This window comes from Heteronotia binoei, chromosome 21 (genome assembly GCF_032191835.1).
Source record: "Heteronotia binoei isolate CCM8104 ecotype False Entrance Well chromosome 21, APGP_CSIRO_Hbin_v1, whole genome shotgun sequence".
In the NCBI taxonomy this organism is placed as follows: Eukaryota; Metazoa; Chordata; class Lepidosauria; order Squamata; family Gekkonidae; genus Heteronotia; species Heteronotia binoei.
The window spans coordinates 80,320,455-80,345,737 of NC_083243.1; the positions used below are offsets into that span (position 1 = coordinate 80,320,455).

The 25,283-nt window shown below is 47.3% G+C and overlaps 1 protein-coding gene across 3 annotated transcripts in view; it reads left to right on the plus strand.

Annotated features, from left to right (window-relative positions):
* The window catches only part of TYRO3 (TYRO3 protein tyrosine kinase), a 110,167-nt gene that overhangs the window by 16,152 nt on the left and 68,732 nt on the right, over window positions 1-25,283 (plus strand). The window contains exons 2-3 of one of the 3 annotated variants that reach the window (XM_060262006.1): window positions 430-637; window positions 10,819-10,919. In XM_060262006.1, the coding sequence (XP_060117989.1) occupies window positions 430-637; window positions 10,819-10,919 (309 nt within the window). The remainder of the gene's footprint in view (window positions 1-429; window positions 638-10,818; window positions 10,920-25,283) is intronic. The other 2 variants (XM_060262007.1, XM_060262008.1) reach the window with 2 other exon arrangements.

Genomic DNA, 25,283 nt, shown 5'->3' on the forward strand with positions numbered 1-25,283 from the left:
AGGGATCAAAAGTCCTGATTGACTCAGGGCACATTAGTATTACCCAGCAGTCAAAATTCAGAGAAAAAACTGGACAGACTTTTAACCACTTTTTGGAAAACAGTACCTTCAAAAGCATTGCCGGGGTATTGCTTCAAGGATGTCCTTTTCCTTTGGATCTGTCACTGATAGAGAGTTACTGTATGGTTTTCACCCTGCTGATCTCCAAACTGGCATGTCGGTGAAGAAGCCCTGTGTGGATTTAGCCTCCTCCATTATTTCCTAACTAGAATTTCAACACTCTCATCCTATAATCATTAAACAAATATAATAAAAGTTCTGATGAGGCATTCAGGGTTGTGTACTTTGATTGTATTGAACTGCAGACCACCAACCTGGATTAATTTGCTGAACTCCCAACCTCCTCGCTCCCATCTTGTGGGTGTGGAGAGAAGGGAGGTTGCTTTCTTCTAGGCACAAAAGGTACTGGAATGCCAATCAAACTGAAGGTGTCCCAGGGGCAGCCTGTGAAACTGAACTGCAGCCTCGAAGGAATGGAAGACCCAGAGATGCTATGGATCAAGGATGGAGCTGTGGTCCAGAGTGTGGACCAGGTGTACATTCCAGTAGATGAAGAGCACTGGATTGGTTTCCTCAGGTAGGTATGATGTGCAAAACCAAAACAAGGAGTGTTAGATTATGGCCAGGGTTGTGTGAGTTCCACACATTTGCTGTCCAAACATGGAATTTGCTATCTAGAATTCCACTGAAACCTTCCTTCTTACCTGGTTTATAACCTTAGACACCTGAACATTTTATGCTAATGCCTTATAAGTTCAAAGCTCTTTCCAGTTGCTTTCTCATTCATGGCTGTGGTGAACCGTGAAGAACATAGAGATGAAGGGGCACAGTCAAGTGAAAACTCAGAAAGCAGAGGTGACCCAAATGTGGTTGGAGCCTGTCAGCATGAGGGACTAGTGTAGCCACAGCTCTTTTGCTGCCTTGAACTTCATGGAGGAAGGGCACCGGGAGTAATTAAATTATTTTTTGTTTGTTATTTCATCTCTCCTCCTCTTCTCATTCTCATCAGTGTAGCATAGTAGTTAGAATGAGATCTCAAAGACCTAGGACTGAATCCCCTCTTTGCCATGGAAGCTTGATGGGTGAGCTTGGGACAGTCATACACTCTCAGCCTAACCTACATCAGTGGCTTGTTGTAGGTATAAAATGGAGGACAAGAGAAGGGTATAAGCTAATTTGGGACTCATTGAGGAGAAAGCAAGGTATAAATTAAGTGAATAAATAAATAACCTTCATTTTCACTATAGTCCCCTCTCTCTTGTCTCTTTTGTTCTCCATTTCTTGAAGCCAAGGGACTTTTGGGCTAATGTGGAGACCTCCACTTTCTCCTTGTCATACACAAAAAAGTCTGTGTCATGGGAGTAAAGAAGGTCAGAATGGGGGCGATGAAAGCTTGTACATTTGTTAGGGGTGTTCCTCAGAGATCCTAAGCTCAGGAGGTGACATTGAAATTCCACAGTGAAGGCCTGACTAATGAGGTCACCTGACACTTCTGGACTGCACTTATCTTCCATCCTTCCAGTCAGCCAGCTGCATTCCTGGCCACCTGATCTCTGCCTCACTGCCACCCCCAAGCAGGAGCCAGAGGAGATAATCCTCCTTATTCCTTCACTCTCCGCCCCACTAGGCCTTTTCAAAAACAATGCGACAAGTTATATATTCTAGTTCTGAAACTCTTTATGATCTTTCTTAAGGAAAGAGTGTGGTCACCATTTCTGATAGCCTGTTACTACAGAAACCGAAGCAGTAACTGAACTCTCACACAAAGTAATCTCAAAAGAATTCAGGATGGCATATATGGCATGAGTGGGCAATGAGATTTTTAAAGAGCCATAACAGCAAAGAGTTAAGGAAAGATATGGCCTCCAGTTCCTCAGTGGAGGCAGTGGTGTGTCACTGGAAGGAGGGCAGCAACTGCGGTTGCCTCAGGCAGCAAAACATCTTGAAACCTCGCTGTTCATGATGGAGCACCCAATACCCTGTCTGTGGACTGCACTAATGAGTCCCAAATTACACAGGTTTCTGTGTAAGGCAGCAGCCTTGTCAGGAGATGTGAAATAGGAGGTGTAAAAGTAAACATGAAGTTGCATCTGCCCCATGGTGGCCCAATAAAGTTCCATTTAAGGCAAAAGATGAGCAGAGATGGGAGTGTTCTTGGGGGAAAGCCCAATATAGTAGCATTCTAAGTTGATTTAGACCAGACCAAGTCACTAGTCCCACTCAGTTCTGTCCACTCCAATTAGCTGTGGCTCTTGTGAATGTCAGGCAGAGAAAAATCTTTCCTAGCACCTCTCACCTGAGGTCTTTTGGTGTAACAGCCAGTTTGGTGTAGTAGTAAAGTGTGTGGACTCTTTTCTAGGAGAACCAGGTTTGATTCGCCACTCCTCCACATGCAACTGCTGGAATGATCTTGAGTCATTCATAACTCTCTCAGAGCTTTTCTGCTCAAGAGCAGTTCTGGAGAGCTCTCTGACCTCCACCTACTTCACAGGGTGTCTGTTGTGGGGAGGGGAAGAGAAAGGAGATTGTAAGCCACTCTGAGACTCTAAGCGAAGGGTGGGGTATAAAACAAATCTCTTCTCTTCTTCTCTCAGTTGGAGATGTTATATGTGCTCCCTGGACTGTGAAATCTGGAGATATAACATTTCAGAGAATTTCATAGCCGCCCTGAGCCTGCCTCGGCGGGGAGGGCGGGGTATAAATAAATTATTATTATTATTATTATTATTATTATTATTATTATTATTATTATTATTATTATTATTATTATTATTATTATTATTATTATTATTATTATATCATTTGGGGGGGCGGGGAATGAAATATATGTAGCGTCTTTTTAAAAAAATAAACCCTAAACTTATTGTATTGTTTTAACAATATAAAATGCAGCATTTATGACAGTTAACATAACAGTGTACTGTTTAGCATATTTATAAAATTTAAAAAGTATAATGCATTAGTTTTCTACATGCAAGCCAATACTGTTGCATCCTAAGCACACATATCTTAATTTTTACCATCTGATAGGTAGGGGAAGAAGTCAAAAATGGAAAACACAAATTTGGTAGCAGATAAAAAGAATGGAACAGTTGCACTAGAATTAGCAACATTTTAAAATATTGAGTTACTTTATGACTGAGTACTTTGAATTCTTCAATAGTGTATATTATCACACACAGAAACAATCTAGTTATATTTGAACAATAAACATATCTTTGAAATGTATTGTATATGTTATCGGTATGCCCAGGAGTTACCATTATCTTATGTTGCATATTCTTGTATAAAACCTTTAATAAACATTTTAAATGAGTAAGACTCTTCTAGAAAGGATTTCACTCATTCCAAATGAGAAAATATGTCACAGGTTTGTGAGTTTTTTCTAGAACTCTTCAAAATTTCTGTTTTCCCATTGGAATTTTTTTTAAAGTCCTTGCTGATTTTTAAAATTGATTTGATTTTGTTGTTCTTTTTTTCCCTACTTAAATCCCATGCACTAAGCTATCCAAAATTAGACATGGAACTATAATACCTAAACATTGCAAACTGACAGAAGTCTGTCACAAATATTTAAATCCTATGCCATTTTCTGGTCATTTTGTTTGTTCCCTACATCCTAGGTCTGGGATCAGAAATAAGGAATAATTTTTAAAAAGGCAGAGTGACAAAATTGCATTTAAAATCCACAAAACAATTTATTAAAAAGTACAATATTTCCATCCAGTGTATCATTTTCTCATTCAAGCTCCTTGTAGAACAACTTTAGCTAAACCAGTGTCTGAATGCTCTGTATTTGTGGGCTCAGCATGTTATCACAGCTTGGGTGGCAGAATAATCCCAGATAAACTATTTTGATCTTCCTCAGTGTGATTCTTTGAGACCAGAGCCAAGGAGAACCAGCACAAGTGGACATTGTTTCCTGTCCCTGCAACATCTGCTGTTCAGGGAGACTTTCTTTTAGCTTCTCAGTTTATAGCCCCTTTTTCAAAAGGCAGATGAAAAAGGAAACTTTAGTGCCTCTTTTCACCTTGTTTGTTCTAATATGCTCTGCTGCAAAGCTGGAAGGCTACCTTTTGAGATGTATTTATGAGTTCTCCTGTGCTCATTTATTCCCAACGTGTCCCTCTCTTCTTGTCTCTGACTAAAAAGAGATGCCCTAATTAAAATCAGACTTCTGAAACCAGATCTGAATCCTGTTGGGAGAAGAGGATGTGTCATACAAACCAAGACTTAGTCATCCCCACAAGAGATATTCCAGCACATTTACTCCATCATTTAGATGAAGCCAAGCACGCTACCCTTGTGCCAATTACCAGGGGGTAAAAATATTCAGGGATAGTCTTGTTAGGTGTGAAAATAGAAAGAATCATGCACCTTTCTTGATACAGTTTGGAAGTACAGTGACTACAGTAGCAGTTGCCATAAATATACAAGGAACACCATTTGGCAAACTCCTCCTCCATGAGGCCTTTTGGATTAATATAGCTTCCTGAGAATCCTCAGAGCCCTTGAAATTGAATTGTGCTCTTGTAAACATTTGTTTCACCCAAGGGGGTGGGGGTGGAAACAAGGTCAGCCCTATACTGTAGTCATTGTATTATAGCCAATGACATGGCACTTCTGGTTGTTGTAATTAAAGACTTTATAGATGGGCAAATGGAAACCTGGCTTAGCAAACTGACCTGTGTCCTGGGAAAGCAGAGAATGGAGCTGGTTTCCCTTTCTTCCTCTGCATATCTCGGCTTCCTGACAGTCTAACTGACACGTGTCCCTGTGAAACATGCAGTCACCTTGCAATAATCACACCCCATGAAGTCAGTATGCAGGTGCCATATGCTGAAGTTATGCAGAGAGATCCTTGGTGTGTGTTTTATACACACCACACACACATACATGCACACTTTAGCAACTGAAGACTATACTGAGGTGCTGTTTCACGTTACTGTAGGGTTGCCAAGTCCAATTCAAGAAATATCTGGGGACATTGGGGGTGGAGCCAGGAGACTTTGGAGGTGGAGCCAGGAACAAGGGTGTGACAAGCATAATTGAACTCCAAGAGAGTTCTGGCCTTCACATTTAAAGGGACAGCATATCTTTTTAAATGTCTTCCTTCTATAGGAAATAATGAAGGATAGGGGCACCTTCTTTTGGGGCTCATAGAATTGGACCCCCTGGTCCAATCATTTTGAAACTTGGGGGGTTCATTGGAGAGAGGTACTAGATACTATACTGAAAATTTGGTGCCTCTACTTCAAATAACAGCTCCCCCAGAGTCCCCCAAACCTCCATATCAATTCCCCATTATACCCTATGAGAATCGATCTCCACATAGGGAATAAGCAGAAGTTCCTCCCCCCCCACCCCCCCCCGGTTTCTGGTGACTCTGAAGTGAGGGATTGGCCTCTCTACTCACGAGATGCAGCCAACTTCTTCCAAGTAACACAGACACCCCATTCCAAGAGGAAGCCTTTCCAATCGGAGCCTGGAGCCTCCGGAGGGGGATAGTCACATGGTGGCTTTGGAGGCGGGGCTTCCCTCCCCCGTCGGCCAGCTGTTTGGGGGTGGGAAGCAGCCTGGGAAAGCGGAAGAACCTCCGCTGGGACCTGGGGATTGGCAAGCCTATGTTACTGCAGTAGCTCTTCAAACAGAATGGCTTTTCCATCTGTGGAGGAGAGCAAGAAGATTTTTTGCCAGTTCTTCCTTCCTTCCTCTCACATTGCACCCCCTTAATGCCTGAATATCCACTAACCACAAGAGCAGAATTGCATAGAAGGCTGAAGGGAGGGGGCAGTTGAGGAGGCTCCCTTCCTCTAGTGAAACTCAGCTTGCAGTGTTTGGAATCTAAGCTAGAATTTCTCCTTTGGCTCAGTAATTTCAAGTTCCTGTTATCCTCTGGTTTTTTTCTCCTCCTCTCCATAACAAAATATTAATTTACTAGAAGCATCATAGGTTTTGAGCTTTGATGGGTGGGAGTCTAACTCTGGGTTCTACTCTGAGTCACCTTCATTTGAGGGAATGTGTTCTGTACCCTCTGCTTATGCACCAGCTTTCTGTGCATGTTTAGTTTCAGGGTTCAGTGGCTTGGCAGACCCATCTTTCATTTTGAAAGGAGCTAGACTTCCTGGCACCAGCAAGTTAGTTAACTCCTTCTTATTCTTCAGACAGGAGATTGTATGGATCTCAGTTAGTTTGGGCAGCTGTTCCAGATAAGTCTTTATCTCCTGTGCATTGTTGCCAAAGATTCCACAACTCTTTTGAGGTGCCAGAGATTCCTCAGCTCTTCCCACTTCAATCTCATTATCTTTTGTCTCTGAAACATATTTTCTATCATTGTGCTGTGTCATGCATTTTTCATTGATTAGCTAATTGTCCGGGAACAGGCTTGCAGGCGCAACTTAACTAAGGCAAGCCATATGCATCTGACAGTTGCATCAGTCCAGCAAAGATGTGCCCCAGGCTGGCAGGGTAGTGCTGCATACTCTCCGTTAAGTACATGAGTCTGGCAACTAGGTGGAGTCTGTCATATCATCAAGCCCTGCCTGGGGGAGGGAGCAACATGGGAGGTGGTTGTTGCTGATACCGGAGTCCAGGACCCTACCTGGTTGGGTGCAGGGGGGAGGGGTGGAATCAGCGCTCTGAGAGAGTTGGTCAATTTAAGGAGGATCTGCAGCAGGCTAGGGAAGATGTAGTATCCTTGTTTAAGCAGCATGTGAAAGTGGACAGTATAAACTTCATTGTGGAAAGGACATGGTGGAAAAAGGCCAACATGGCCTTGATGAGAGGAAGTGTCACACTAATGCCTTCCTCTGTAGAGCTTCTGTGATTAATAGCCTAATCACACAATTACTTTTAGGTGCCCTCATCATTCCCATTATCACCACATGGGTTATAGTCCCTGTACTTAATGTGGTAAAATAATCATGGCACAGAGACCTCACCATGACCTTACATGTCCTGTGGAATGTTGAAAATTAAGTGCTTTGGACAGTGGTGTCCCTAGTGTATTTGACTCCCAGAATGGATTATTTTTAACACACATCCTTCCCCTATACAGCAAAATGGATCAGGGTAGCCTTGGCTCTGGCAGGGCTATCTAAAACTCTTCCTTCCCCAATCCTTGAGAACAACTGGTAAACAAGGTTTGCTATGGGAGGGAGAATACAAGTCCTCAACTTGATAGGTTCCTTCTGTGGTACTAGATGGCCTTAGATGGGAAACAAAATAGTGGCATTACAGGCTACATTTCAGAATTGCAGTTTGTTTTTCTATGTGACTTAGTCCCAGTATGGAGGTTCCCAACCCGCCGGACCACATTGGGCCAGTGGGGGAAACCTCCCCCAACATCATCGGTGTGATGACATGACCCAGAAGTGATGTCACCGTGCGGGCACAGCAGCCGTTCTAGGCATTTCCGAAGGAACTATTGTTTTCCCAGATGCTCTAGCCATTTGGGAGGGAAAACTCTATGATACAATAGGTACCATAGAGTTTTCCCCTCCCAAATGGCTAGAGCACCTGGGAAAACTATAGAGTTTTTACACAAGTGCTGTCACTGGAGCGATGACATCACTTCCAGGTGATGTCATTACATCGCCTGTGCGCTTTGCACGTGTGTGGTTGTCCCCTGCTGGAGAGTGAAGGGGACTTGGCAACTCTAGCAAGCATGTCCACCATTTTAACCTGTGCACCATTTCCTTTTCACTCTGTGTCCTCAGTTTGCAGTTCAAGTCCTTCCTTTTCTCTCCCCCTTTCCTTCATGAACTGTCCTACAAAAGCATTTGCTAAAGAAACTCTTACTGGGCAGGAGTGGAGAAACCAGCTAGGGCTGCTGACAGGGGTATAGAGAGGCAGACAGCTGACCCTGTTTTAACTTTAGAGGAAGGGCAGGGTGCTGCACTTTGGTGGTCAATGGTCCTTCCAGCTGCTGAAAGCAAACTGTGAATGGAAGTGAAGGGGGGGGGGGTTGTGATCTTTCCAGGGAGAGCGTTGCCTTCCCCATAGCTCCTCTCTCTCAGGCTCACTTGCAGACTGAGACAAGAGGGAGCCCCTAAAAAGCAAGAATGGCCTGCACGGAGCCAAGAGAGAAGTGAGGGCTGGGCTGGCTGCTGCTGCCTCCTTGGGAGCTGGGTGCCAGGATTTGCTTGCACTAGCTCTGCCTCCTGGCAGGCCAGGGATCCCTGATTATCTGCCCCCAAGGCAGATAGTCTCTACTGCTCCAATATTGGTATGCCACTGCTTTTGGGTTATAATAAATTGTGGCCTTATATCTGATCATCTGATCCCAGGAAGAGCCATAGCTCAGGAGGAGAAAGCATGCTTGACACACAGAGAATCCTAAATTCATATCCTAAGATTTCCAGCTAATACAGCTATAACAAGACTGAGGAAAACATAGTCTACCTGATACTCTGGAGAAATGCTGTGAATCAGAATAGACCTTACTGGGCTAGACAATCCAGTGGTCTGACTTAGAATAAGGCAGCTTCACATGTTCATTCTGCATTTTGAAAAATTCATTGTATTTATGTAAATGTTTTACCCAACAGGGTTCCCATGGTAGCAAACAGTAAAAATATTAAAACAAGACTACACACACACACAAGTAAAATGGAACACATATACAAGAAGAAGTGTCAGTGGGAATCAGTGAGGGTACACCATACCTGCTGGTGGAAGACAGTGATAGAAGGGGACAAACAAATCTCCCTGGAGAAGAAATGCTATTATTTTGGTGCATGACAGAGAAGGCCCTTTCCAGGGCTGGTGCCAAGTTTTTTGGAGTCCTCAGTGAGGCTACCTACTTGTGCCCCTCCCCCCATCAAACCACAGCAGCAAGAAATTTGCAAATAATGTCATCCAGCAAGCTTCCTTGGCAGAATGGGAGTTCAGATGTGGATTCCCAGATCCCAGTCCATTGCTTTAACCACTACACCACACTGTCTCTTGCACAAGTATCTTTTCCAGCCAGCCTGAAACACTGTTAGTCTGTTGCAGCAACACAAACATGGGTATCCAGTGGCATCTTAAAGATGAACAAAATGTATCCCAGCATAAGTTTTCAAGTCTATGGCTTCTTTGAAAGTTTTAGTTTTAAATTGCCATGTGAAATGGTTTGTCAGTCCACCATTCTGCAATTCTTGCTTCTCCCCTCTTCCCCCAAATTACTTCCTCTCTCTCTAAAGTCTTAGAGGAAGATTGAAGATTGACAAACATTTCTCCCTGGACTCCTTTCTCATCCATCAAGAGGACATGGTGGGTGGGGGAGGGAAAAGGCTTGTTCAAACCTGTAGATGGGAAGCCATATTGAGGGACAGGTCCTCCTCCCACCCAGACTTCCCTCCCCGCTCCAACACAGGTGAGAAAAACAGAAAAGCATGGACCTGTCGCTGTTAGATCTCCAATTTATTCTCTCCTCGCCCCTTCTCCCGGGACCAGTCAGAGAGTGGATGGGGCATGGTTGGAGGAGATGAAAGGGGGTAAGGGGACATGGGTGGGGTGGGCCATGCCAGCTAGCCCTCTACAAGAACGTAGGCAAGGGTAAGAGCCCCGTGGTGCAGAGTGGTAAAGCTGCATTACTGCAGTCAGAGCCCTCTGCTCACAACCTGAGTTCGATCCCAGCGGAAGTTGGTTCAGGTAGCCAGCTCCAGGTTGACTCCAGGTCATTTTACTGACCTTCAGGCCCATAGCTATGAGAGGGCCTGCGGGGGCACAGCCCCCTGACTGCTAGGCAAGGCCCCCTTACTTGGGGGCCCTAACCAGCCTCCAGTGCCTTGGCTGCATCCTTCTCCATTTTTCCGTCATCATACACAATTGCTTCTGCTTGCCTAGGGGCCGGAAGAAATCTCTGACCCCTCAGCAAGCAGAAACAAGGGGGCATTTTCAGTGCCCAGGACTCAGCTCGGAGTTGCTTCTGCTTGCTTAGGCTGGAAGAAATCTTGCTGGGGGGGGGAGTGTAGGTGAAAGCTTGCTGGGGAGGGGAGTATAGGTGATTGGGTAAGGCAATGGCAAACCACCCCGTAAAAAAGTCTGCCATGAAAACATTGTGAAAGCAACGTCACCACAGAGTCGAAAATGACTGGTGCTTGCACAGGGGACTACCTTTTTAAGGGAAAAAAGGAGGGCCTGGGTGGCAATCCAGGCTTGAAATGGCTTGACCAGTCTGGGAGTGGCAGTAAAAGAGGAGGAAGTGAAAAAGGAAAAGCAGCAGCTGCTGCTCTTTGCTGTCACTGCTGTGGTATGAAGCTGCCACATGGGTGCTGTTGCCACTGCTGCCCCTCGCCTGGTGCCTGTGGCTAGCCCGGCCCCACTTTGGATGATTGACGAGAGCCTGCTGGGGGACCCCACCAAGCTGCCTTTCCTAGACTTCACAGCATAACGCATGCCGAAGCCTACCCTTGTGGCCAGATGGTGCTCTAGGCGATGGCCTACCTTGCCAACTCCCTAGCCCTGGCCTTTTCACCTCCCATCTAGCCTCAGATGATAATGGCACCTGAACCAGGGCCTCTGAAGATGACCATAGTGATTGCGTAGATGTTTTTGGCTGACTGATGTTGGGCCATTGCTAGTGCCTATGTATTGCTATGGCCAAAACTCAATATTCATGTGAATGCTGAAGGGGAAAATATAACTTCTGCTCTTCAGAAATGCTGCTCATGGTAGCATATATGTGATTTTAAAAAAAATTATGATGATGGTTGAATATTTGTGCACATTGCTAGTTTTGCACTCTTATGTTCTGCTCTTCCCTCTTTTTAGCTTGAAGTCTGTAGATCGAGCAGACTCGGGAAAGTACTGGTGCCAGATTGAGACCAAGGACAAGAAGAAGGAATCACAACAAGTGTGGCTCATTGTGGAAGGTAAGGGGAGGATCTTGCTGGTTCTTCTCCAGAACAGTCATATTGAGCATACAGTAGTGGATTGCACATTGATATTTTGCCTGGCTGATGTTGGCCCATTGCCAGTGTCTATGTTGCTGTGGCCAAAACAATTACGCTGTTATTGTGAGCCAGTGAAGGATCAGAATAAAGTGGTAGCAGCTGTAGGGACTGATAACATTAGTTACCCTCTATCTACAGGATATAGAGGACTTCCAGTGCTGCATTTCCCAACTTGTATTTGCAAAGGTATGTGGGAAATAGACATGAGATTGATGGAATGATCAATGTGAGGTTAGATATATGACATATAGAGAAGTTCTAAGACATGCATTTGACCTTTCTGAGAAAGATCCACAGCTTCTGTCCTTTTGTACCTGCTTCCCTATGCACATTTGTAAAGCACAACAATCTTTTGCTGGATATAGACCAGCAGGGCCGGCCCTCCCACTAGGCAAACTAGGCGGTTGCCTAGGGTGCCGGGAGGTTGGGGGCAGCAATTTGGGCTTTCTCACCCTCACTCCCAGTGCCCCAGGCAAGCACCTAATTTGCCTGCCTCCCGTGCCCCCTGCCGCTACTGCTGCCCATGACCATCACAGCCGCCGCCCGCCCCTCCATTCCCTTTGCCTCCCCCCACTCCTTGCCGTGGCTTTGTGCCCCCCTGGGCCTCCCCCCCTCCCAGTCGCGCCTCCTCATCCCTCCTTTCGGAGTTCGGACGCTTCCCCCCCCCCGTGTCATTTTCAACACTGGAACCAGCTCTAGCACCACATTCTGGCTCTTTAAAGCCCCCCCCTCCCCGGCCAAACACTAGTCCATGTTCTGTTTCTAGAACAGAACAAAACTTGGTAACATACTGAGGAGGAGGGGGAAGAACTCTGAACATTTTTAATTACTCAGAAGTAGCTCTCATTAAAGAAAATGTTGGCAACCACAAATGTAGACTATCTTTCAGGCTCACTGCTTTGAACAGCCCATATTTCAGAGGCCAAGAAGAAGATAATGATGATATTGGATTTATACCCTGCCCTCCACTCTGAATCTCAGAGTCTCAGAGCGTCTCACAATCTCCTTTACCTTCCTCCCCCACAACAAACACCCTGTGAGGTAGGTGGGGCTGAGAGAGTTCTCCCAGAGGCTGCCCTTTCAAGGACAACTCTGTGAAAGTTATGGCTGACCCAAGGCCATTCCAGCAGCTGCAAGTGGAGGAGTAGGGAATCAAACCTGGTTCTCCCAGATAAGAGTCCGTGCACTTAACCACTACACCAGACTGGCTCTGAAGAATTTATTTATTATATTTAATTTATAGGCTGCCCTTCCCTGCAAACAGGGCTCAAAGTGGCTAACAGCATGGTAAAATACAATATATTAAAGAACAAGTTAATTAAACATTCATTATATTACATTACAGATAGTGAACATAATTTTGTCAATGCCTCCTATGGGAGGTTTATGGAGAATGAGCGGTGATATGAGAGTGCCATACTACTCAGTGTACCAATGCTGCCTCAACTGAATGCCTGGTAGAACATCTCTGGCTTGCAGAAAGGATGTAAATCCCACAGGGCATGGATGTTATCAGGCAAAGAATTCTACCTAAGGTTGCCAGGTCCAACTCAGAAAATATCTGGGGACTTTGGGGGTGGAGCTGGGAGACTTTTCAGTTCCTTAAAATAAATAAATAAAACTACAATAGTGCAGTCCTCCTGAATACAGTCTTCATTTCCTCATCCTCCAGCAGCTAAACTTCCCCTAAATGTAAGTGAACACACACACACTTACAAAGCAACCAAAATAAACACAGCAAGCACACACTTTTGTGATCTCACTGGGGCAGTTTACTCATGTTGTTGAATATAACCATCTGTTGTATTTCAACCAGCTTCTTCAGACTAATAGGAAAATGAACTAACATCCTAGGGGTGGTGTCTTCAAACAAACAGAGGACTGAGAGTAATGTAGCTCTGTGTGCTTGCCCTGCCCCTTGCAGCTTTCCTGCCAAGATTTGCAGGCACACACACATTCAGAAACAAAAACAGTTGCAAGCCTTTTTTAAACCTGCCAAGGTTTGAAGGCACATGGTGGCTTTTGGGGCAGGACTTCCCTCTGCCGGCCAGCTGACTGGTGACAGGGAGGAGCCTGAAAAACTGGGGGATCCCTCGCCTGGATCTGGGGACTGGTAAGCCTAGTTCCACCAGATAGAAGCGAAGGCCAAGAAGACACTGGTGCTGGTTGAGGAACCCCATGAGATTTCTGTTGTTTAGCCACAGAAAATTATTGTTAGGTGTAGCAAATTTGTATTGGATAAGTGCTCAGTGTTTCACTTTGCTCAGACAGGTAGCAGATTAGGTTACACTAATTCAACACACAAAACTGGGGAAACTCTTGTTTGCCTAACATATAAATGACTGTCCTAAACCTACACAATTTAGGCTAGATGGATGGCTTCCTAAAGCTCACAACCTGTATTTCCTTGGACTGTAATTACAGCAAATCTCGCAAAGCTATCCATGTCAAATCTCTGCAGTGTCTGGAAGTATTTGGAAGGGCGTGTGCTGCTTCTGCAGCAGGATTAAATTGCTGAAGTAGTAGGCAGCACTCTGACTCATGCCTGAATCAGTGTCCCAGCATGGGCTCAGAGTACTGTGCTGCTTCAGGTATTTGTCTTTTGCACAGAAAGCCTTAATCTTTCCTAGTCATTAGCAATTTTGTCGCAGATCTTTGCAAGAAGAGATGTGGTCTCTGGTGGAACCTAGAAATAATGCAGGTGGGATGTGTGGACTTTTTCTGCTACACTGGAGAGAAAGGATGTGCCTGTATGCTTCCAGGCCAGAAACTTTTGACAATCTTTAACTAGTACAATCTTTAAGCTGTTATTGTTGCAGAGTCAACAAAGGGAGCAGGAGGTGGAAGCCATTTGAAGCAAGAGATAATTCGAGAAATCTAAAGCAGGAAATGAGTGTAAAAGACATTCCAAGTGTTTTGCTCTAATCTTACTTGGTTTTCTCTTTTTTCTTCTTGTTCCTTTTTCAGTATAGATAAGCAACAACACAGATCAGGTATTGAAAAGGAGCTGTTAGGGTCAATTTTAAACTGTCCTTTACTCCTAGTGTGCCTGAGAAGGAAGGTAAAACAGCTGCACAAAACATTGTGCTTAATTGGATGTTGGCTGGGTTCAAATCCTTGTATAGCCATGAATACAGTAGGTGGTCCTGGGCAAAACAAATATCTTTTGTCCTAAGTTCCCATATTGGAAACCTATGCAGAGTTACTTCAGTCTAAACCCATTAAGTCCATTAAAACAATTAGTTTACATTGCAGTATAACACTGCCCACTGACTGGAGAAAGAGTGTCCTGTCTGTTTAAAAGGTAAAGGTAGTCCCCTGTGCAAGCACCAGCGTTTCCAACTCTGGGGTGATGTCGCATCATGATGTTTTCATGGCAGACTTTTTAGGGGGTAGTTTGCCATTACCTTCCCTAGTCAACTACACTTTACCCCCAGCTTAATAGAGGCTTAATGGGATGTTATCTGTGTGGGTAAGTGATGTCCAGTTGCAGTTGATTTATGGAGACCCCAGCAAGGATCTTTCAAGGCAAGTGAAAAGCAGAGGTTGTTTGCCTGGGGTTGCAAAGAGTCGGACTGAACTGTGCGACTGAACAACAAAACAAACCTCTGCAGAGTCTTTCTTGGCGGTCTTCCTTCCAAGTACTGACCCTGCTTAGCTTCCAAGATCTGATGAGGACTGGGCTATATCATGCTGCCTTCCCTCCCAGGATGTTATCTATGTCTGTGCTATTAAAAGCTTCAGCTGCTCATTGCCACACATTAAGCCTCTGTTAAAGGGACAGAACATTTTTTCCAGGTCTGTTGACAACCACACTGAAGTCACTGCACAGGATTCCTTGGAATGACAAAAATTGTTTTTAAACACTTTGCTGCTCACAAAGATTACTAATATTCCATTTTCTTTAGAGCCTGGAGTTTGACACATCACAGACTAGGCATTGCTGTTTCATGAGAGAGTTAATGAGCTTTCATCCCTTCACTTCCCATTGCCTGAAAGGAAAGGAGCTTTAAGCCCACTCCTGAAGCGTTACATAAGCATCTAGGGCCAGGTTTACCTTTAAGGCAAAGAGAAGTAGCATGCCTTAGGTAAGGGATATTGTAATAAAGCTAAATGACAGCACATGAGTTTATAGCAGGGTGTAGCTTTGTTTGAGATTGCACTACCATTATTAAATTTTACCACTGTGGGCTGGGAGAAAGGATGGGTTTTTTTTGTTTATTATTGTCTCATGCAACAAAATTTCTGGGGACTCTCTTTTTTCTGTTTTTGATAACTTTGTTCAAACAACTGTACATGTGCCATTTGCTTCCCCCCCCCTCTTTGTGTGTGTGTGTTAAGTACCATCAAGCCACTTCTGACTTACAGCGACCCTATGAATTAATGACCCCCAAAACATCCTATCAGCAGCAGCCTTGCTCAGGTCTGCAAACTGAGGGCCATGGCTTCCTTGACTGAGTCAATCCATCTCCTGTTGGCTCTTCCTCTTTTCCTTCAGTCTTCAAACTTCCTAGTATTATTGTCTTTTTCAGTGACTCTTGTTGTCTTAAAAATGTGACCAAAGGTATGATAGCCTCAGTTTAGTCATTTTAACTTGATTTGATCTAGAACCCAGTGTTTGTCTTTTTGGGGAGGGACAGTGGCTCAGTGGTAGAGCCTCTGCTTGGTAAGCAGAAGGTCCCAGGTTCAATCTCTGGCATCTCCAACTAAAAAGGGTCCAGGCAAGTAGGCATGAAAAACCTCAGCTTGAGCCCCTGGAGAGCCGCTGACAGTCTGAGTAGACAGTACTGACTTTGATGGACCAAGGGTCTGATTCAGTATAAGGCAGCTTCATATGTTCATATGTTCAGTCCACAGTATCTGTAAAACTTTCCTCCAGCACCACATTTCAAATGAATCAACTTCCTTCCTGTCTTCTTGCTTCACTGTCCAACTTTTGAACCAACACAAAATAATCAGGAATACCGTAGTACAAATTATCTTGACCTTGGTCTCCAGCAACACATCTTTACCTTTAAGGATTTTTTCTAGCTCCTTCATGGCTGCCCTGTTCAGTCTCCTTCGACTTTCTTGGTTGCAGGCTTCCTTTTGGTTGTGTAGAGTATTGGAATCAGCACAGCGCCGCGCAACCCGAGCCGCCCGCGGGTCGCCTTGCGCAGCGCGGGAAAGCCACCCCAATCAGCTCCAAGGGCGGGAAGTTCAACTGGCCAGGATTGGGCTGGCCAGCAAAGGGGATGTTCCGGGATGCTTGTATATATTAGCGGACCCGACCGCGTGTTAACCAGTTCGGTAGTGTGCTAGCTATTAAATACTTATGCCTTCACCACGACTCGTCTCTCAGTACACTACACTGGCGACGAGGATGGGATCTAGCTAGGCCAGGCCACCCCGCGGGGAACCAGCCCTGGCCGGAGACGAGGAAGGCGAGAGACCGACGACCGAGCAGCCCGCCGCCACCATGGCGAACTCTAGCGTAACGACGGGCCACCTTGCTGAATTCAACCCAGAGCACCCCGAGAGATGGGAGACCTACACCGAACGGGTCGAGTGCTACCTGAGGGCGAACTTGATCACTGATGATGACCGGAAGAGAGACGTCCTGCTGAGCGTCTGTGGGGAAGAGACTTTCGAAATCGCACGAAACCTCTCCGCTCCAGAAAGGCTGACCGAGAGATCCTACGGGGAGATCGTGAGACTCCTCACGGGCCACTTTGCGCCCCAACCCTCCATCGTCGCCCGCCGATTCCTCTTCCACAAGAGGGACCAGAAGTCGGGGGAGACAGCGGCGGTCTACCTGGCGGCACTTCGGCAAATCGCCGGGAACTGCAGTTTTGATAAGAGGGACGAAGCCCTGAGGGACCGTTTCGTCTGGGGCCTCCGAGACGAACGGCTGCAACAGAAGCTCTTCGCAAAAGAAGAGCTCACCCTACAACAAGCCTTCAACGAGGCGACGGCGTTTGAGAGGGCCACCAAGGCGTACGGCCAGCAACGCGGGGAGGCAGTACACCAGGGTGAAGCAGAGCCAGAGGTCCGAGCAGAGGGAGACGCGTTCCAGCTCCGACGACCGCAAAGAACCGACACACGGGCCCCCGCGAGGCCACGAGCAACGGAGAGGCCCACCGCCACCACCGGTTCCAGGTGCGCCAGCTGCGGCGACCCCCACGAGCGAAGGGACTGCCCGTACCGCCACCTGGACTGCCGCAGCTGTGGGAAGACGGGCCACATCGCCCGGGCTTGCCGGGCCAAAAACAGCCGCCGCCAACCGTCAGCGCATCACGACTCCTTGGATGCCTACACGACGGCTTCCACCAGTCTACAGGTACTGAACCTGCCCCTTGCAGCCCCCGACAAGGTCAAAATGTCGGTCCTGATCGAGGGCGCCCCATGCCTCATGGAAGTAGACTCGGGTTCCTCCATCTCGATCATTTCGGAGGAAACCCTCAAGAGACTATGCCCCCGCCGCCGCCTCCATACGAGGCCAGCGGACTTCGTATTAAGGGACTTTCAAAAAAACCCGGTACACATCGTGGGGTGGGCCCGGGTGAATGTGGAACGAGGGAGTTTTAGAGGACCCCTAGACATCCTGGTGGTCAAGCGCCAACTGACCACACTCCTAGGGCTGGCTTGGTTCCAGCCTCTGGGAATCCAGCTAGTGGGGGTAGACCACATGCGGACCAGCAATTTCGACGGGGTCTGCCGGGAGTTCCCAGAGGTCTTCGACGGGTCCCTGGGGAGCTACAAGGGGCCGCCCATCACCCTACCGATCGACCCAACGGTCCGGCCCATAAGGCTCAAGGCGAGACGCGTCCCGTTCGCCCTAAAACCGAAAATAGAGGCGGAACTGGACCGCCTCACGGCCCAAGGCGTCCTAGAGCCAGTCACATACGCCGACTGGGAGACCCCTATAGTGACACCCGTAAAACCCAACGGGGAGGTGAGGATCTGCGCTGATTACAAGTGCACGATCAACAAGGCTCTACAGGACAATCCCTACCCAGTCCCGGTGGTCAGCCATGTCCTCGCAGCGCTAGCCGGGGCGAAGGTTTTTGGGAAGCTGGACTTAGCTCAGGCATACCAGCAACTGCCGGTCGACGCTAAGACAGCAGAGGCACAGACAATCGTGACCCACAGGGGGGCGTTCAGGGTTAAACGGCTGCAGTTCGGGGTGAGCGTGGCTCCGGGGATTTTCCAAAGCATAATGGACTCTCTCCTTAAAGGGATCCCCGGAGTCCAGCCCTTCTTCGACGACGTTTTGATCGCCGCCCCCACCGAAGGAGAGTTCAGCCGCCGCCTGCGAGAGGTCCTCAGACGGTTCCAGGCGGCGGGGCTGAAGGTGAAAAAAGAAAAATGCTTGTTGGGTGTTCCGCGAGTGGAGTTCCTGGGCTTCGCAGTGGACGCAGCGGGAATCCACCCAACCGCGGACAAGACCAAGGCCATTGTCCAGGCCCCTGCCCCCAAATGCAAAGCAGAACTACAGAGTTTTCTCGGATTGTTGAATTTTTACCACTCATTCCTGCCGCACAAAGCCGCGGTGGCGGAACCATTACACCGTTTGCTCGATAAACAAGCCCCATGGGTCTGGGGAAAGCGCCAAGCCGCGGCGTTCCAGGCGGTCAAAGACCTCTTAGTCTCAAACGCGGTTCTTCATCACTACGATGAAAACCTTCCCCTGATCCTGGCTTGCGACGCCTCTCCCTACGGGGTGGGAGCGGTCCTGGGGCACCAACTCCCGGACGGGAGGGAAGTGCCGGTCGCCTATTACTCCAGGACTCTGTCCCCAGCCGAGAGGAACTACGCCCAGATCGATAAAGAGGCCCTGGCGATCGTGGCGGGAGTCCACAAGTTCAACGACTACCTCTACGGTAGGCGCTTCACCATTGCCACGGACCACAAGCCACTCCTCGGCCTCCTAGCCCCCGACCGGCAAACCCCCCAAATCCTTTCACAGAGGGTTTTACGGTGGAACCAGTTCCTGAACTCGTACACCTACACGTTGGTCCACCGCCCAGGGAAAGCAATGGGGCACGCCGATGCCCTCAGCCGCCTGCCGCTGCCCGCCACAGACCCAGATCCCGCCCCGGCCCACGGGGTGATGCTTATAGAGTCCCTCCCCGAGCGCCCACTACACGCCGAAGAGGTGGCTCGAGCTACGGGCAGAGACCGCATCCTAGCGCGGGTCAGGGACTGGGTGGGAAGGGGGTGGCCAGCGGGCAAGGTGGAAGATGCATTCAGGCCATTCACGTCCAGGAAGGACGAGCTATCGACCCACAAGGGGTGCATACTCTGGGGGAGCCGGGTGGTGGTTCCCCCCCCCTTGCGCAGACAGGTGTTGGAAGATCTCCACGAGACCCACCCGGGCATCGTGAGGATGAAAGCCCTGGCCCGGAGTTACGTGTGGTGGCCGGGCATGGACGAGGAAATAGAGGGGTGGGTTAGGAGGTGCCAACCCTGCCAGGAGTCCAGGCCCAATCCGCCGTCCGCCCCGGTCCACAGGTGGGAGTCAAACGGGCGGCCGTGGTCCCGCCTCCATTTAGACTTCGCGGGGCCGCATCAGGGGCAACTCTTCTTTATACTGGTAGATGCTCACACAAAATGGTTGGAGGTGATCCCGGTCACCTCGACCTCCACCGCAGCAGCCGTCCGGGCGCTCAGAAGGGTTCTCTGCACACACGGGATCCCTGACACCCTAGTGACGGACAACGGCACGGCCTTCACCTCCCGGGAATTCCGAGAGTTCACCGAGAGGTACCTGATAAGGCACATAAGGTCCGCTCCCTTCCATCCAGCCACCAACGGCCAGGCGGAGCGGATGGTGCGGACCACCAAGGAAGCCCTAGGGCGCATTGTCCAGGGGGATTGGGACCACCGCCTCTCCGCGTTCCTGTTCCACAACAGGATCACCCCAAACCCCACAACTGGTTTCAGCCCCGCCGAGCTGCTCATGGGGAGGAAACTGACCACCCGGTTAGATAGGCTCCACCCGGACAGGGCGCCGGAGGTCCGCGGGTCCCCCGAGGTTCGCGAGGCAGTAAGGGGATTCTTTCCGGGCGACCCGGTGTACGCGAAAAACTTCGCAAGCGGCCCGGAGTGGGTAGCCGGGAGGGTCCTGAGAGTAACCGGCTCCCGATCCTACGAAGTGACCACAGCAGGGGGCCAAGTACTGCGGCGACACATCGATCAGCTGCGCCGCCGCACCCTGCCCGAAGAGCCGGAGGCAGCCGGGATCAGGGAACTGCCGGAAACGGAGTCCCCAGAAGGGGCCCCGCCGACTCAAGAACAGCCCATATACGAGGTCCCCGGGGCCGCGGAACCCGTACCAGAGCCGCTACCCGACCCGGACCATCCACCGCCAGAAACGGAGCCACCCGCAGCTGGGTCGGGCTCCACACCAATAGCAACCCCGAGGAGATCAACCCGGGAACGCAGGGCACCAACGTACCTACAGGATTATGTAGTTTAAACTAGGAGGGGAGGAGTGTAGAGTATTGGAATCAGCACAGCGCCGCGCAACCCGAGCCGCCCGCGGGTCGCCTTGCGCAGCGCGGGAAAGCCACCCCAATCAGCTCCAAGGGCGGGAAGTTCAACTGGCCAGGATTGGGCTGGCCAGCAAAGGGGATGTTCCGGGATGCTTGTATATATTAGCGGACCCGACCGCGTGTTAACCAGTTCGGTAGTGTGCTAGCTATTAAATACTTATGCCTTCACCACGACTCGTCTCTCAGTACACTACAGGTTGACAATTGGTCCAAGGAATAGAAGATCTCTAACGATTCCAATGTCTTCATCAACAACCTTAAAGTTGTGTGATTCCTCAGTAGGCATCACTTTGGTCTTCTCGATGATCAACTGTATTCCTGTTTTGGCACTTTCTGTTTTAACCTTCACCAGCCCTCATTTCAAATTTTCACAATTTCCTGCCAGTAATCTGGTGTCATCTGCATATCTCATTGCTGTTTGTTCTTCCAATTTTTGCTCCACTTCCATCTAAATCTAATCCAGCTTTCCTTATGATACGTTCTGCATATAGACTGAAGAGAGAGATCCCTGTCTGACAGATTTGCCAATGGGGAACCATTTTGTTTCTCCATATTCTGTCCTAATAGTAACTTCTTATCAAGAATATAGGTTGCACATCAAAACAATCAGATGTTGTGGTACATTCATTTCTTTTAATACCAACTTCTTTACCAGTTACTGATATACAGAAGTGTGCATGTAGAGGAATTAAAACACTGCATAAAGGAATCTTGATGTAATCCTGCACTTCTGTCAGAACTCCTTTCTGCACTGTCACTTAAGAGATATGTCCAGTCTTGTGTCAGCAGCCTGTAAACACAACATAAATGTGAACTGAATATTGGGGCAGATGAGGCATGTGACAGCTCTAAAATTGATTTTGGACATTTCCCAGCATTAAATCGGAAGGCATGCAGAGCAGAAAGCATAGTGCATGCCAACCCACAGAACATTAATGAAAAGGAAGAAGGGATATTCACTCATCCTAAATAAATATCAGCTGTCATCAAAGGAGTACACATTTAAATAAAATTTATGTTTCAGGGAAACTGAGGGGGCAAAAGCATTTTGTAATTTGGTCATATAAAAAAAAAGCAACTTAAGACTCCTCAGCCATGTTGTGGAGAAAGATGCTCATTTGGATCTTGGTCATAATTTTACACTGGCAGTGCTAAATTATCTTGCTGTCTCATTCCATAATGTTTGGAGAGAGAAGGAGTGACCACCCTTGAAGTTTTAGTGGGTAGCTATTGGCAATTGCTATTATGTCCTTTTTAAATTGCAGTGTTGTAAACCCTCATAAATCCTGATAATAACTTTAAAACTCAGGCCTTGAATTCAGTAGGAGCTCACAGGAGCACAGCTCCTGAACCATTCTGAGGGTTCCCCCTCCTCCTTCCCACCTTGCCCATTGAATAGTAGGTGCAGCTGCATAACAATCCCTGGATGAGCTCCACCATCTATTTTTCTACAAAACGACCTCTGTTAAAACTTATTCACTATTGTACAGAGCTGCTAGGTACACAATGTCTGCTTTTGTTAGCTTAGAGCTACCTGTGTTATGAGTGTGTCATACTTTATATATAAAAAATACATCAATAGGTTTTGGCACTGTTGTTATTTAAAAAAAAACAAACCCTGTACCTATAGAACTTATTCAGGGGATTATACACTCAAAGCTTCTTGTGTTTCTAAATCCAGTATCTAAAGGTCAAATTGTGCTGCTTTTACCAAAAACAAATCTTATTGAATAAATTCATCAAGCATTTAGCCTAAGAGCTGTCAGAACTGGCACTATAAAATGTTTCTTATTTAAAACCTAAAGCCAAAACACGATGTCTTTCAAAACTGGTACAATCAAAGCAAGTTTCTATTGTACATATACCACATTTTATTTGATACCTGCAAGAGCCAAACAGGATGTTATGTTATGTGGCAGAAAATACATAACAGTCTCCTGACTTTAATTGTGGGAGGCTGTAAAGTTGAGGGGTAAAATGGTAGAGGGGAGAATTTTTCTGTCTCCACACTGTTTTCCCACCTATGAGGGAAAATCTGGAGAAACTTATATCAGGTTTGCCATGGTGGTGGGGAAAAAAGAACTTGAGAAGAGGTTGATTTGAGACATGGCCATTGGAGAAGTGGTTGGCAGTGCAATCCTAAAGAGAGTTACACACTCCAGGTCCACTCAGTGGCTGCAGTGGAGTTGGAAGGTTAAAACTCTGTTTAGGACTGCACTGCAGTCTTCCCTTTTCCACTGCTCAAACTTCCAGCCTTTTCTGTTGCCTCTGTTTTTTTTTTTTCCTTAAAGCTAGGGGAGTGTTGCATTTGGCTTCAGAGAATGGTGGGGCAAAAGCTAACCAGAGTTTAAAATTACTTTGGGGTTTGTTAATCAGTTTAAAATTAGGCTTCTTCCTATGTATTTCCAATTGAGATCAATTGGAGATATGTATCTCCAATTGAGATCTCCAATTAAAGTGTTCTGCTTAAATTACATTAATCTTTCTTAATGCTGAGAAACCAAGCAAATGTGTGTCAGATAATTAGGATACATACTGCTTTACTTCAAGAACAAATCCTTTGTGCAATTATTATAGTCTTATCCTACCTTTTGTTCATAGAATTCAAGGAGGCAATTTTAGGGTTCTCAAAAGGGTGCCTCAACCAGGTAGGGTTGCCAATCCCAGTTGGGGGCAGGGGATCCCCTGGTTCGGAGGCCCTCCCCCCACTTCAATGTTAGCAGAAAATGGGGGCAATTTCTGATGGGCACTCCATTATACCCTATGGAGATCAGTCCCCATAAGGTATAATGGAGAATCGATCTGTGGGTGTCCGGAGCTCTGGGAGGGGCTGTTTTTTAGGCAGAGGCACCAAATTTTCAGTATAGCATCTAGTGCTTCTCCTAAAAAAATCCCCCAAGTTTCAAAAAGATTGGACCAGGGGGTCCAATTCTATTAGCCCCCCCCCCCCAAAGGTGCCCCATCCTCCATTATTTCCATTGCAGGGAAGGCATTTAAAAGGAGCATGGTCCCTTTAAATGTGATAGCCTGAACTCCTTCAGAGTTCAGTTGTGCTTGTCACAACTTTGCTCCTGGCTCCACCTCTAAAGTCACCAAATATTTCCCAAGTCATACCTGGCAAACCTACAACCAGGCAGTGTCCAGTCCTTCATAGCTTCAGCACAGTGGTTCTCCCCTGCAACTTCAGATCATGTCATACAACTTATAGCCATTTGAAGCACTTCGCATTTTCAGTCATTCTTACAACCAGCCTGAAAGCTAATTTAGTGTTTACTTTGATTATCATTTCAAATTGAAATTGAGGCCTGGTGCTTAAACCATGGTTAAGAGAACCAGGCTTCCACACAGGTACTAGTGTTGACAACCTCCAGGCACTGGCTGGAGATCTCTTGCTATTACAACTGATTTCCAGGTGACAAAGATCAGCTTCCCTGGAGAAAATGGCTGATTTGGGAGTTGGGCTCTATGGCAAAATGCCCCAAACCCTGCCCTCCTCAAGCTCCACCCCCAAAATCTCCATGTATTTCCCAGTCCAGAGCTGGTATCCCTTGTGTATTCATTGCTGGTACAAATACAGAGACATTTATAGTAGAAATAGAGTGGCCACACTGAGGGCCAAAGCAGCCGATACTAGGGTTGCCAGGCCTTATCTGGCTTCCAATGGGGGAAATCCTTGCGGGGATGCTCTAACATCTTGGGTAAAAAACTCTATAGTACCATAGAGTTTTTACCCAAATTGCTAGAGCATCCCCTGTGCAATATGCCCAGAGTGATGAAGTCACTTCTGGGTGATGTCATCACGCCAGGCATGTTGGGAGCTCTTTGGGGGTGGGGACCTCAAAACCAGGGGTGGAACCCCAAAACTGGTGGAACCTCCACTCCCAACAGGAGGCTGGAAAGCCTAGATGATATGGTGGCCAGGGGTTCAAGCTGTGGCTGCCAATGCCCTTTTAGGGAAGAATTTAACCATTAAAATGCTTCCCTACTATGGCTTCTGGGGCTGCAAAGCCCCCGGGCTGGGATTCTCCTGCCCTGGAGTTTCCCAACCCACTGGCCCACATTGGGGCGGCAGGGGGAACCTCCTCCAACATCGCCGGCACAATGACATCACCCACAAGTGATGTCATAGTGCCGGCGATGTCACGTGCTGCCCGCTCTAGGCGTTTCCGGGAAAACTCTGTGGTTTTCCCAGACACTCTAGCAATTTGGGAAGGAACAGGTACAGTACCATAGAGGTACAGGGAGAGGTACAGTACCATAGAGTTTTCCCCTTCCAAATTGCTAGAGCATCCGGGAAAACCATAGAGTTTCCCCAGAAACGCCTAGAGTAGTCAGCGCGCGACTTCGATGGTGTGATGATGTCACTGGTGGGTGATGTCATTGCCTTTAAAAAAATAAACGCTAGGAATTCAGAGGAACTAGTTGATCATAGCTGCAACCTGAAAGCACTTGCAGTCACCAATTAGAGGTCAGGTGAAAGTAAGGAAAAGAGTTCCTTCAGACTAAAGATCCCTGGTTTGCATGTGTTTCCTTTTGTGGTGATACAACTCTGTAAATATTATCTAGACGACATTAAGTTCTTTTAAGTCCTATTGATTTCAGTTGGAAGGGTCAGGAATATGTTCACTTCTCTTCTACTGAAATTAATGAGAAGCTTGAATGTACTGTGCTTGGGTGTCACAGCATGTCTGAGAGCTGGGTCAGCTTGACCAAAGTAAGGTGAAACCATTTTGTGTTTGCTGGGCCT